General features: G+C 61.8%; 1 protein-coding gene across 1 annotated transcript in view; it reads right to left on the bottom strand.

The window, feature by feature from the left end:
- SLC29A3 (solute carrier family 29 member 3) overlaps positions 1-12767 on the bottom strand; it is a 36069-nt gene that overhangs the window by 6473 nt on the left and 16829 nt on the right. Inside the window, exons 3-5 of the mRNA XM_008269997.5 lie at positions 10150-10232; positions 4722-4948; positions 1301-1463 (exon numbers count right to left, since the gene is read on the bottom strand). Of these exons, the coding sequence (XP_008268219.3) occupies positions 1301-1463; positions 4722-4948; positions 10150-10232 (473 nt within the window). The remainder of the gene's footprint in view (positions 1-1300; positions 1464-4721; positions 4949-10149; positions 10233-12767) is intronic.

Here is a 12767-nt window from a genome sequence, read left to right as displayed (position 1 = left end):
CGCCCTGGAGCCACAGCTGGACAGCTGACAAGAGCCCTGCGGGGCAGGGGAGGGGCTGCGGGTGCCTGGTGCCAGGAGATGCCTCTGTCTCCTATCTTCCCCCAGCTGCTGCAGCCAGCTGAAGCCATGAACGACCCCGTAACCAGGGAGGCAGGCTCCGGCCAAAACCAGGTTCCTGTGAGAGAGCGCAGAATCCGACAGGCCCGGCCTCTCGCGGCTCTGCCAGCTCACGCCTGGGGCACAGGCAGATCACTGGGCCTCCTCAGGGCCCCGGCTTCCTCGCCCATAACATGGGGAGAGAGGACCCTGCCTTTCCTACACTCAACAAGATAATGGCTCGGGAAAAGCTTTGGAGAGAACAGAACACAACAGAAAGTCAACAGTGGTTTTTTTAAAAAAAAAAAAAATAGTAGCAGGACTCGAGGAAGAAAAAGGAAGGAGGGAGGGAGGAAGGGGGAGAGAGAGAGAGAGAGAGAGAGAGAGAGAGAGAACACTACTTCAAGCAGGAAAGGAGCCCCATGAGGCAGTGACTGGGTGAAACACAGGCTCAAGGTCACGTTCAAATCCCGGCTCTGCCTGAGGAGGCAGCGGTGAAGGTTCAAGTATCTGGATCCCTGCCACCCACGTGGGTGACCAACGTGGGGCTCGGGGCTTCAGCCTGGCCCAGCCCTGCCTGTTGAGTGCACTTAAGAGTAAAGCAGAGAGAAGCTCTCTGTCTCTGCCTTTCAAAAAATATTGATGATGATGATGATGATTCTAAAAGTCCTGGCTCTGCTACCCAGTGATGGTGAGACCTTAACCTCTCTGAGCCCTGGCTTTCTAGTTTGTGTGTGGGGATAATGAGCAACACTAGGGCTATGCCCAAGGACAAGCAGGGGTGTGGCACTCATCAGCCAGCTGGGCCGAGCCGGTGCCGGAGCAGGGGAAGTGCAAGCAGACAGGAGCCATCACCCGCTGCTACTCTACCACCTGCCTTCCCCAAACCCAACCTCGCAGACTCCACCTGCTCAGGGGTGCGGCCTGCAACCGGCCTCTCCCATGTACATGCCAGGCCAGTGTGCTGAGCAGCTGCTATGAGCCAGCTGCAGCTCAAGGCCCTGGGCTGCAGCTGTGACCACAACCCAAGAGGGGCGGGGAGAGAGAGGGACCAGAGAGCTCTCTGGGCGCCAGACGAGCAGGTGGGCATAGGGACCAGAGCCCTCCCTTGGCGCCAGGCGAGCGCAGGTGGACGCTGCGAGGACAGAGCCGTCCACAGAGGGGAAGGAGCGGGGCGGGAGGGGCAGGAGGGGCGGGCCTTCACCTGGCGTACTCCAGCCTGGGCAGCAGCAGGTAGAGCCCGATGCAGAGCCCCAGGAAGACAGCTGCCGTGAGGAAGAAGGCCAGGGCGCTCTCCGTCACATCCCTGGACGCCGCCATGTCCACCAGTGAGGCCACGGCGCTCACGGTCCCTCCCATGGCTCCTCCTGCAGATACCAAGGATACCACGGAGACGGTTAGGGCCACACGCGGGGAGGCGAGTGGCTGCAGGTTCCTCTGAGCTCAGGGAGCCGGCCCCAGCCCCCAAGGCAGCTGCGGCACACACGCGTGTCCACGTGCCCGCATGCACACAGTCACACACATGTACTCACATGCCACACGCACGCCCATACATTTCTACAAGCACGCAACTACCTTACCACACTGAACGCTCTGCTTGCCAAGGGCGTGGCCACAGGCTGCCCCACGGGGCCACGGGGCACCCTGCACTGCTGCCCATCAGAGGAGGCTCCCGGGCCCAAGAGCACGTCGGACCCCGGACTCTGCCCCACCCTAGCCATGACCCAGGGGCCATCATGACTTCTGTGGGCCATGGCTTGCTCACCCCTAAGGTGGGGAGAGCAACACTGGCTGTGCACGGCGGCTCTGCGGACAGAGGGAGGGGCCCTCTGGCAAGTGCCAATCCCCATCCTGGCACAGTCACACCACTGCTTCCGGGAGGCAGGGACTGTCCTACAGCCACAGGCAGCGCTCGTGCCGGACGAGAGGCCCACTTGTCACCAGACTCGGGACACGGCTCAGCACATGGGCAGACCACTCACTCTCCTCTGCCTCTGTCTGCCTGCCGGAGAAACAGGGCCATCACTCACGCTGTCACCACACAAGTCCGTGGTGAGGCAGGAAGGGGAGCGGGCGGACAAAGCACAGAAGCCGAGGACAGGGCTTGGGCGCAGGTGTCCGGCTGGGTGGCTCGGGCCTCAGCACAGGGCCTCTCAGGAGGCCTGAAGAACGCTGCCTGCAGCCGGTGAGGAGCCGGCCAGTGTGCAGGGCATGGGCTGCGCGGCCCTGGTCAGTGGCTCCTGTGGGGCACAGGGCAGCGGGCAGAGGGGCAGCCGAGGCCTCACTACACTCCACCAGCATCCCTGGGGCCCCCTGGACAATCTTCCCCATGACTTCCAGGACAGAAGGGCCCTGAGCCTGGACGGGACCGAGCGGCTGTGGCCACAGACTGAAATCAGGAAGGCAGAGCCGGACCCAGGCTCCCCCCTGCTGCTGTGCAACCTGGAGCAAGGCCCTTGCCCTCTCTGTGCCTGTTTCCTCGCCTAGAAAATGGGGATGTTACTAACAGCCCTGGTTTAGGGCCGAAATGGAGATGAAAAAGATCAGTGCGCAGAACGCAGTCGGAGCAGTGCCTGGCAGAGAGAGATGCCGGATAAATCCTCTCCGATTTCCAATTAGGGGCTAGGCTATTTCCGTCTTCGACATCAAAGCCGCACCAGGGGGGTGGACCTTTGCCTGGAGGGGCCCTGCGTGGCAGCCGTCTTAATCCCCACCTGGCCAGGGTTAGGCTCTGTCAGACGCTCCCCCACCGCCGCCCACCGATCACCCCCTCTCTCCCCAACTTGTGGAGAATTCGCAATATTATCATCAACAGCAAACCGGCCTCCGGGAGCTCATCCTTCACGACTCCCTACTTTTATCTCATCAGTTATGGAAATATATGCAAATGAGGGGTTCCAGAACACACCAGCACAAAACAAATGAATTGCTGCTCCGATGCCAGCACTCACGGGAGTCACAGATGGGCTCCTCTGGACCAGAAACAAGTGGGACTGGCGAGTGGCCCCAGGAGAATGGGGCACCTCCGATTTCCCAGGGTGTCAGGTGCCCACGGGGGCCTCACACACTCACGAGCATGCATGGGGCCGGAGTAGTGGATATCGACTGGAAATTTTCCCACTTTCTGAAAAACTCACAGGAGACTGCTCCCCTCCCCCCGGAAGAGCCGCAGGTGACCAGGTGCACCTGCAGGGCCAACAGAAATGCAGCGTCTCGTCGTCCGTCTGGGGCTCCCGGACAGGTGGTGAGCAAGGCTGCAGTTACAGGGGGAAGACCTCTTGCAGCGGAGGGAGGGAGACAGGGAGAAGCACCCCTACTGAGACCAGAGGTGACGGTTGGCCGGGACGAAGTCCAGGGTGCAATGGCCAGGCATGGCTTCTGCAACCACTGCCAGGAGCATGCTGCCCGCTCTTGGGAAACTGAGCCACGTGCCCATGTTGGCTCAATTTGATCTGGGGCCAGGATTTTCCCGAGAGAGAGCCGGGAAACTAATCCCGTATCAAAAATGGCAAACGGATTGGAGCTCGCATCTAGCCTCTGATCTGTCGAGAGGAGTTGCCTCGAGTGCCGTGTGGAGAAGGATTTAGAGGCTTAGGAGGGAAGATAGGGATCTATTAGTGATGTCTGGCACGGGCGTCGGGCGGGGAGGGGACGCTCTTGTCACGGGATTTGTCATCCCTGCCACATCCTCTCTGGCTTGGCTGAAATTCTCCCCGGGTGGACACGTGTTCACACCGTGGTCCGCACGCAGGGCCTGCAGCCTCGCCTTGGGAGCGGGGATCTCTGCACAGAACGGACGCCCACACACCCTGCTCCTTTTCACCTGTGGGGTCATCTGGGGCCCAGGCCTCCACACCAGACTAGCGAGGTCGCCTCCCCTCTCACTCAGGCGCGCGCCCACGGGAGGCTGGGGAGTGCACAGAGCAGACCCTCTGTGGAATCAGGAAGATGAGGAGTCCAGAGGCGGGGAGGGGGAGGGCAGGAAAGCCAGAGGGAAAGATGGAAGAACAGGACGGGGCACCTGCAGGAGGCAGGCTGCTTCCAGGAACCGGAACAGCTCTCCACTGTGTCTGCCCTGCTCTCTTTCCAGGACCACCCCCACCTCTCCAGCTGGGATGGGTCAGGAGCGCAGGGGAGCAACGGCTGTGCAAGACGTGACTCCACGTGGCTCCTGTGGCTGTCAGAAACACGCGTCTGCCTGGGACTTTTGGGTGCTTGCTCTTGTAGCCCAGACCCTATGCAACGAGGAGGCTCAGACAGCCGTGGTGAGGTCCACGCGCAGAGGAGCCGAAGCACTGGCCCCCGCGCAGCCTGGCTGAGCTCCCGACACCAGCCGGGTGCGTAGCTCACCCTCTAGCCCCAGTTCAGCCGCCCTGGCTGGCTCTATTCAGAGCAGAAGAGGGCAGCCCCTGGCAACTCTTGCCCAAGTGCAGGTTCACGGTGGCATCAGGCTGTCGCTAAGTGGTACCAGGTTCCAGGCTGGTCTCTTCTGTGACAATCGATCATGCTGGTGCACCCTGAAAACATCTCGCTTTGGGGAAGGGCCACCACTGGCTCACCTCCGCTTGCTCCCGGGGGACCTCACGTGGATGACCCCTGCGGGCGGTCTGGAGCGTGGCTCTCACCTGAGATCAGTGCCTGGGAATTCCTCATGGGGAAGGAGCCGGTCATGCCGTAGACGCTGCTGCTGAAGACAATGGAGGCGCCGCTCACCACGGCCATGCAGACGATGGTGATGGCAAAGAAGCCGCGGGTCCAGGAGGAGGTGTCCACCTTCACCAGCACGGTCATCACCACGAACACGGCCAGTGTGACCAACAGCGAGGCCAGGACACGGACGTGCACCGGAACCCTGCGGTGAGGACGCCAGAAGCTGCGGGCCGGGCTGGGGACCCCTGGGGGGCTGGGGGGCTGGCAGGGAGCTCAGCGGGGAAGCGTCCATGCCACTCAGGGGCCTGGGTCTGAATCCTGCCAGGCGGCCTTGCTAGCATGTGGCCCTGGGAAAGTGACCCAGTCACCCTGCACCACGGGGAGAACGGCTCCTCCACAGGTGGCTGTGTGGCCCCGGTAAGCTGTGTGCCTGCAGAGAGCGGCTCTGGGCTCCGGGCTCCGGGCTCCAGGCAAGCTCCCGGCTGCCGCCGCCTCTCACCTCGCTGGAAGGCTGCGGCGCTGGATGCCGGGCAAGCACCTGCTACAGGGCTGAGCTCTGCCTCTTGTTTAACACAGCAACACCATCCCTGGGCTCCCGGGCTCCCGGGCTCTTCCTACCCCCGGCGCTCAGCATTAGGAGCCAGGGATGGGGGAGGGGAGGAGAACCACAAGGACATCCTCATCATCCTCACTATCACCATGACAGCAGACACTCCACACAGCACGTGGTCCGGGCCAGGCACTCCTCTAACGCTTCTACAATTCTCGCACCAGCTGTGTAAGACACACTCTTACCTGTGTGTCCAGCAAAGAGGCCGGGCTCCTGCCCGAGGTCACCCAGCTGTGCCTGCGGCCTGCCCACGGGATGCCCTGCTGCCTCCCTGGACTACAGAAGGCTGGCAGCAGGAGCCAGCGGACGCCCACAGGCCCGTGCGGAAGCCACGGTGCCGCCCAGCCCCCGCACGGCCCCGGGGAGAAACTGCACATTTCTATTCCAGGGAGAGAGAGTCCCTTCTCAAGGGGCTGCTTAAATCATCAGATTAGACTAAGCCTTAAACCGGATTGAGGCTTAGTTCATTTTCCTGTTAACCAGCTGCTGGGGGCCGAGAGAAAAGCCAGATTAGATGCATACCATTTTATATTATTATTATATAAAAAAGGCATACTGGAAAGGTAGGGATCTGGGTGCACACAAGAGGTGCGAGATGATGAGCGTGAAATGCAAGTGCGTGTGGCCCCAGGGTGGCCTCAGTTTCCCCCGCATCCTCAGCTGAAGGGGGAGCAGCAGCCACTGAGGAAGCGAGGGGACGGCTCGGCGTCGCAGGACGAAGCCCTGGGGAGCTGGGACAGGGCCCATCTGCAGGTGTGTGTCCTCAATGGCCTGTTCATTCGTAAACATGCACTGAGCTTATGGGGCCAGTGCTGTGGGCGGGGGGGGGGGGTTGCTGGGCACACGGGATGGACCAGCGGCAGGCATTTCAGGCCACCATGCTAAAGGCTCCACGGGGAGGTCACGGAAGGCTGCCTGGAGGCAACATCCAAGCTGGACCATGAGGATGAAGGGGAGGCCCCTCTGGGTGTGAGCATCTTGGGAGACAGAACACAGCGTGTGCAGGGCTGGTAATGGACTCAGGCGGCGGTGGTGAAGGGAGTGCAAACGCACAGAGACAAGGCTGGAGACCCAGAGCCGCCCCCCCGGCCCCCCGCCAGGAGCAGCTTTCCCCCAGTGATGGGGGCAGAGGGTGGATAAATACCCTCGAGACTGGGTCCTGCGCTGCTCCCTGTGATCCCTGGCAGGGGCAGGCTCTGGGCCGCCCTCCGCGGACACCGGCCTTCCCTGTCTCCCTCTGAAGTCTCCCTTCACCTCCCCAGGAACGAGTGTCTTGAATCCTTGCTGCAGCGCCTGCCACGTCTGAGATGCTCACCCAGTCCCTCCTCCCTGGCCTGGGCGGGAGCTGGTGGGCAGCCAGGTGGCGCCCCTGGAACCCAGGGCCCAGTGTGCACCAGATGCCCTAGAGGTGGCTTGTCAGGTTTAGCCCTGGTGCCCAGGGGGGTCCTACACACTGGACCGGGTCACATAGTGCGGGGGCCTCTCCGCCCCCCACAGCAGGCAGAGCTGCTCCACCCACCCCACGATGAGAGCCGGCAGGTGCACAGAGCCTGAGTGTGAAACCGAGCCCGCGTCTGGCTCTGCCCACTACTCGCTGGGTGGCCCCGGGCATGCATTCAAGCTCCCGGGGCGTCTGTCTTCTCACCCCCATGAACTAGTGACTCTAGGTGAGAAGACGGTACACGCAGAGAGAGGCTGGGACAAAGGCCAGAGTTGTAATCAGAAGAGAAGCTGTGGGAAGCAACAAGGCCAGGCGAGGCGGCAGCAGGAGGCCCTGCCTGGGCCCCCAGCTCCGGCTCAGGGACTGCGAGCACAGATCCACAGCAAGAGAGATCAGGAGTGCAGGGGAGCAGGGCAGGGGCTCGCGTTGGCCGAACCCTCCCGGCTGTGCCTCACTCTCCTCTGCACAGCAGGGTCCAGCCGTGAACACCGGCCAGCTTCAGCCCACAGACACCTGCTGCCTTCTGGGAGTTTGTCGCTGCACGGCAGTGCAGACTGGTGCTCTGGCAGAGCCGGGGACCTGTTCCTCAGGCCCGGCCAGGTGGCAGGCAGGGAGGAGCGGGAGACGAGGCGGGTGCACTCCTAAAGCAGTGCACTTTGTCCCCTGTTCCTGCACAGGTCTCCTCGTCTGCCACTGTCCTGCCGCGCAAGCCACTCCCACCAGCACCTCCACCCTCAGGCCCCAGGTCCTCAGCAAGACCCCATGGTGGGGAGGGGAAGGCAGATACCCTCAGTGCAGAAAGCTCCATGAAACATGTAGCTGAAAGCCCACCCACAGGTACCGGGGCCCCACCCTCTCCTGCTTCTCCCATGCCAGCCTGTGACAATGATGCCTTGGGATTTTAGGGAAAGTCAAGGCAAGTGCTATCCAGTGAAGGGGGCTGGACCAGGGACCAGGGCACAGCCACAAGGACACAGCTCCAGGCTGGAGGCCCCTGGGCAGGCCGCGCGGCTGTGAAGGTTCCTGGGGTGCCCAGGCTGCCGGTCCCCACCCTCCTACTCATGACGGCTCAGAACCCCAGGCAAGCGATTTCTTCATAAGTTTCCAAAATGTAAATGGCCCTCATCAGTATTTATGATGCCGTGAGTTTAACATAATAAAACACTTGGCGATTATGGATGAGCCGGCAGGGGAGAGGCAGGCTTCTCCAGGAGGGGAGGTGAGGGGACGTTTCAGTATCTCACATCTAATAAGAAACCGCTTAGCCCCAAACCATTCCCCTGCAACCTGCATCAGACCGAGCCCCGCCCCGCCTGGAGCCCAGGCAAACACGAGGGCAAGGATGGGCCTGGCTGGGTCGGACCCCTCCAGAGAAGCCACCGGCCTGACCGGCTTCGGCCCCTGCTGGAGATAGACCCAGCCCCTCCTCCCCAGCAGCCTGGCTCTGGCTGGGGCTGGGTGGGGGGACTGTGAAGCTGGGGGACTAGGGGACGGCTGGTCCCATGGTTCCTGACTCAGGCGAGCAGTGAAGCGGTCACCTGCGGCATCCCAGCTCCAGCCTTAGCGTCCACGCGGCCGGGGGCTGCCCACCTCTGTGAGGCCGGTTCCCCACCTTAAAGCAGGGTCACAGGCTGCTGTCAGGTTCAAATGCATGAGGCGCCTAGGGGACAGGAGTGCTCACAGGGCCACCTGCTGCTGGGAGGGGTCATCTTCCTCTGTCACTTCTGCCCCCAGGCCCTGCTGGACAACACAGCCACGAAGGGGGTGGTGAGGTGTGGGCAAGCCTGGGCCATCTCGGACTGGCCCTGTGGTCTTGGGACACCCCCTGACCTCCATAGGGAAAGTAGGGTAAAGTGATATGACAAGGGGGAGCCAGGGCCAGACGCCCCTCTGACGGTTCAGGCAGTGACTCTGGACGGGGAAGGGGGCCCGGGCTCCCCAAGCTGGGGCTGCAGAACGAGAGCAGGGAGGGTGGTAAGAGAGAGACCTGGAGGAGGGGCCTGCGAGGCCGAGGGCTGCCCTACCGCCATAGCTGCTGCTGCCTCTTCCTCTCCTGCTAGGCACCACCAGGGACCCTGCTCGGCTCTCTGGGGGCCCTGCGGTGCTGGGGGCCTCCTGGCTCTGCTTCCAGTGCCCCCCTCAGGAGGCAGCGGGAGCCCCGTGCACTGGCCAGCACCCTCTCTGCTCACATGTCCAGACTGCGTGTGGGCATTGGGTGGGTGCACTCACTTTGACACTGGTTCCACTGGGAAGCAGGGTCTCTGTCCCCAGAGGAGTGCGGCCAATGTGGTGCGTGTGACCCAGAGACTGGCTGTGAAAACCCTGCAGCTTCTCTATGGCTGTCCCCGAGCGTCTGCTCTTCAGCCACAATGTAAGCAGCCCTGGTCCTTGGAGGCCGGTACGTGAGAGACCACGAGGAGGACGGGAGAGGGAGAGGGACAGATCGGTGGGCACCAGCCCCAGCTGCGCTCTGACAACAATGGCATGGGAGACCCTGAGCCTCGTCGACACCCAGGGCATGAAGTGACTCGTTGTTACATCTGTTTCCAGCCACCGTGTACTCAAGGGTCACAGGGACAGCCCCACGGCAGGACGTGTGGGTAAGACTGGCACACTCAGGCTTAGCACACTAGGCACTGTCCCACTCTCCTCCCACACCCGCAGCAGACATCTAATCAATCACAGCATATTCCCTGAGGCCGGACCTGCTCAGACAAGATCAAGGGAGTCACTACAAATTGATCGGCTCTGGGCCATCAGTGCAAAGCCTTCTCTGTGCCCCAGAGAAGCCGAGGTTCCTGGACCATGGGTGGTCATCATTATCACCTAGTGGCAGCTTTGGGCAAACACAGGCCAGGCCCTTGTAAACTCTGAGGATGGACCACAACAGTCACTCAGTGGGGCCCAGGGCTGTGCTGATTTGCTAATCTCCTAAATCATTTCCTCTTCCACGGTGTATCTGGATGGAGTCCCTCCCAGCCCCCACCACCCCAAGGTCAGAAGTTTCCCTGCCCACTCCGTGAGCTGCCGATGCTCAAGCTAGCCTTATGGCCAAGCACAGGGCAGGGAGGCCAGTGCCAGGGACGCCTCCACTTGCTCTCAGAAATGCTTGGAAGACTAGCTCCCACGCCCTGGTGCTGGGCCCCACCACACATACATGTGCGGGCCCTTGGTCAAGGCCAGGCCTGTGGCCCAGGTAGCAGCTGGCAGACATGACCCTGGGAGGAAGACCCCTGTGTCCCCACCAACCTCCAGCTGGCTGCTGACACCTGCCACAGAAACACAGCTATGGCTGGGAGAGGCATGGGGAATGCAGGGGTCGGGGGCCGCGAGAGGGCGGACGACGGCCTACCTGTTGACAAGCAGGAAGTTGGCCACCAGGCACAGCAGCGAGGGCACAGTGGAGGCGATGGCGAGGTAGCTCTCAAAGTAGTTCTGGAAGCACACAAGCAGGAAGCAGCTGAGGTCACTCGCGGGGGGACAGGGGGAGGGGGGCACAGGGCCCACCCGAGCCCAGACAGGATCTCCCCACCATCTTCAGATACCCAGGAGCCACGTTAAGTCCACCCAAGACCACAGGGACTCAGCCACTCAACAAACAGCTGCCAGCGGCAGCCGTGCTAAGTGCTGGGGGCTTAAGGCAGGGTGAGACACTGTCCCGCTCCCAGGGAGCCCACGCTCCGCCACTCTGCCTGTCCTGCGTGTGCACTGAGGCAATGGGGACAGGACTGGGATTACGCCTAAAAGAACAGTTTTACCCTACAGCCTCTTTGGCTTGTTGCCAAAATGCAGAATTACCCAGCAGGCGTCCTTAGGCCCTCACCACATTCTTGCAACCAACTCAGAAACATCAGGCACTGCCCGCCACGGGGGAGCGTTGTGCCGACTCTGGATTTGCTCCCTGCAAGGAGCTGCCCCAAAGCTCCCAGCCATCTGGGGAAGCAGCTCCTGCACCGGCCAGAACCAGGGAAGGGGTCTCTCCTGGCTGCGGCTCAGGATCTGCACACCAGCGGCTGGCTTTCCCGACAACACCCTGCAGGACTCAGCCACGGCGGCTGCGTGGGGACTGTGCCACACGCAGAGAACGGCCCGCGTGGTCCCTGGCTACCCCTCAACACAACACTGGGGACGGCTTTGGCCGCTGTGGGTCCAAACTGTGAGCCCCAGGTTGGTAACGACAGTTAAGCTCTAAGCCGTGGTGACAGCTTACACGCACTAAGCACTTCCTGTGTGCCAGAGAGGGCTGCCACGCATCTACGAGCTCTAGGCAGAGAAGCAGTGGGGACATCCATCCCGGACCCCCTGAGCCATGGGATGGAGCCGAGGCAGCCCCTCAAGCTCCAGTGTGCCAAATGCAAAGGATGTGCCCAGCTCCAAAGCACCTGCCAATGGCGGGGCTCCCCCAAGGAGCCCAATGGGGCTCCTGCCTGCTTTGTGGGGCCCCTTAGAAGTGTCAGACGGGCGGTGAGCATCTCCAGCAGCTCAGAACACCACAAGCGCAGCCGTGGGAGCTCCATGGCGGCTTCCCCACCCGCTATCAGTGCTGGGCACTCCCGGCAGGGGGGTAGGCAAACACTCAAGACAGTGGCAGTGAGGATGTCTGGAGCAAGGTCACAGGGCAGGGCGGATTAGAGAGAGACTTGGAGACCAGGGTCAGCCTCTCCCTTTGCAGCCCCCACCTCTGCCCATGGGGGCCGGGGTCTGACTGCTGTCTAACGGGCCCCCGTCTAGTCTGATGCACAGACGGTTCCAGGTCTTTGTGGTCTTTAAAAGCTGCACCCTGAATGGGTTGGGGTGGCCTTGCAATTAAAATGATAATCACAGCTCCTGCGGTCCATCAACCATGAGCCTTGGAAATAGCCTCTGCACGGAGCTTCCACCTCATTGTTCCTGCCCGATGGGCTCAGCAGAGCCTGCCCTGGGCCGGGGCACTCAGTCAATCACATCCTGCCACAGTGGCTGGGCCTACGTGAGGCGGGGAGGGAGCGGTGGGAGAGGGGGTGGGAGGGGAGCCGGGCCTGCTCCAATGCATGCTCCCCTCACTTCGCCATTTCCCAGCAGGCTCAGGTTCCCCAAAGGCTTTAGGGATGGGGATTTTCCAGGTAATGGGACATCCAGGCGTGTCAACAGTTAAGCAGAAAACCGTGCCTTCAAGTTTGGAAAGCTTTTAAAATATTGACAACTGGGAGCCAGCACTGTGGCACAGCAGGTTAAGCAGCCGCCTGCGACACCAGCATCCCGTATCAGGTTCGAATCCCAGCTGCTCCACTTCTGACCCAGCTCCCTGCTAATGTCTGCCTGGGAAGGCAGCAAAGATGGCCCAAGTGCTTAGGCCCCTGCACCCATGTGGGAGACTCAAATGAAGCTCCTGACTTCAGCCTGGCCCAGCCCTGGCTGTTGTGGCCATCTGGGGGAGTGAACCAGCACATGGAAGATCTCTCTCTCTAACTCTGCCTTTCAAATATAATAAACAAATCTTTGTAAAAAATATCGATAACTGCAGAAGACTCTCAGGCCCTCCCTGGGAAGTGAGCCCAACTCCCTGCTCCACGAAGAACCTGCCAGGGCATGGAGCAACATGAGCTGGACCACGGAGGGTGGGAAACTCCAAGCCTACACGTGGACTCTGGCCAGTGTGGGCAGGAGATGGGACAGAGCAACAGACACTGCTCGCCCTCCTGGCCCCTGACCCACCTGTGAGGCGCAGGGGCTCCCCCACACCCCCACCTGAGGCGGTGGTGGTGTTCTGTGCAAAGCTGTGGCCAGCTCAGGGATCCTGCAGCTCGCACGGGCTGTCCCCCGAGCCCTGCCCCACGTCTCCCTGGACCGCACTCCTGGGCGGTGTCCACGCACACAGCTCTTGCCCAGGAAAGGCCTTTCTCGGTGTGTCCACGAGCAGGGCCTGCGCCCTGTCCCTGAGCACGCACTCTGCAGACGTGTGGCTGGCGCTGCCTTCCTGGGGTCACCTGC

The sequence above is a fragment of the Oryctolagus cuniculus genome, chromosome 15 (assembly GCF_051225735.1).
Source record: "Oryctolagus cuniculus isolate XC-2025 breed Fujian yellow rabbit chromosome 15, ASM5122573v1, whole genome shotgun sequence".
Taxonomy (NCBI): Eukaryota; Metazoa; Chordata; class Mammalia; order Lagomorpha; family Leporidae; genus Oryctolagus; species Oryctolagus cuniculus.
This window is presented reverse-complemented; position numbering and strand designations above follow the sequence as displayed.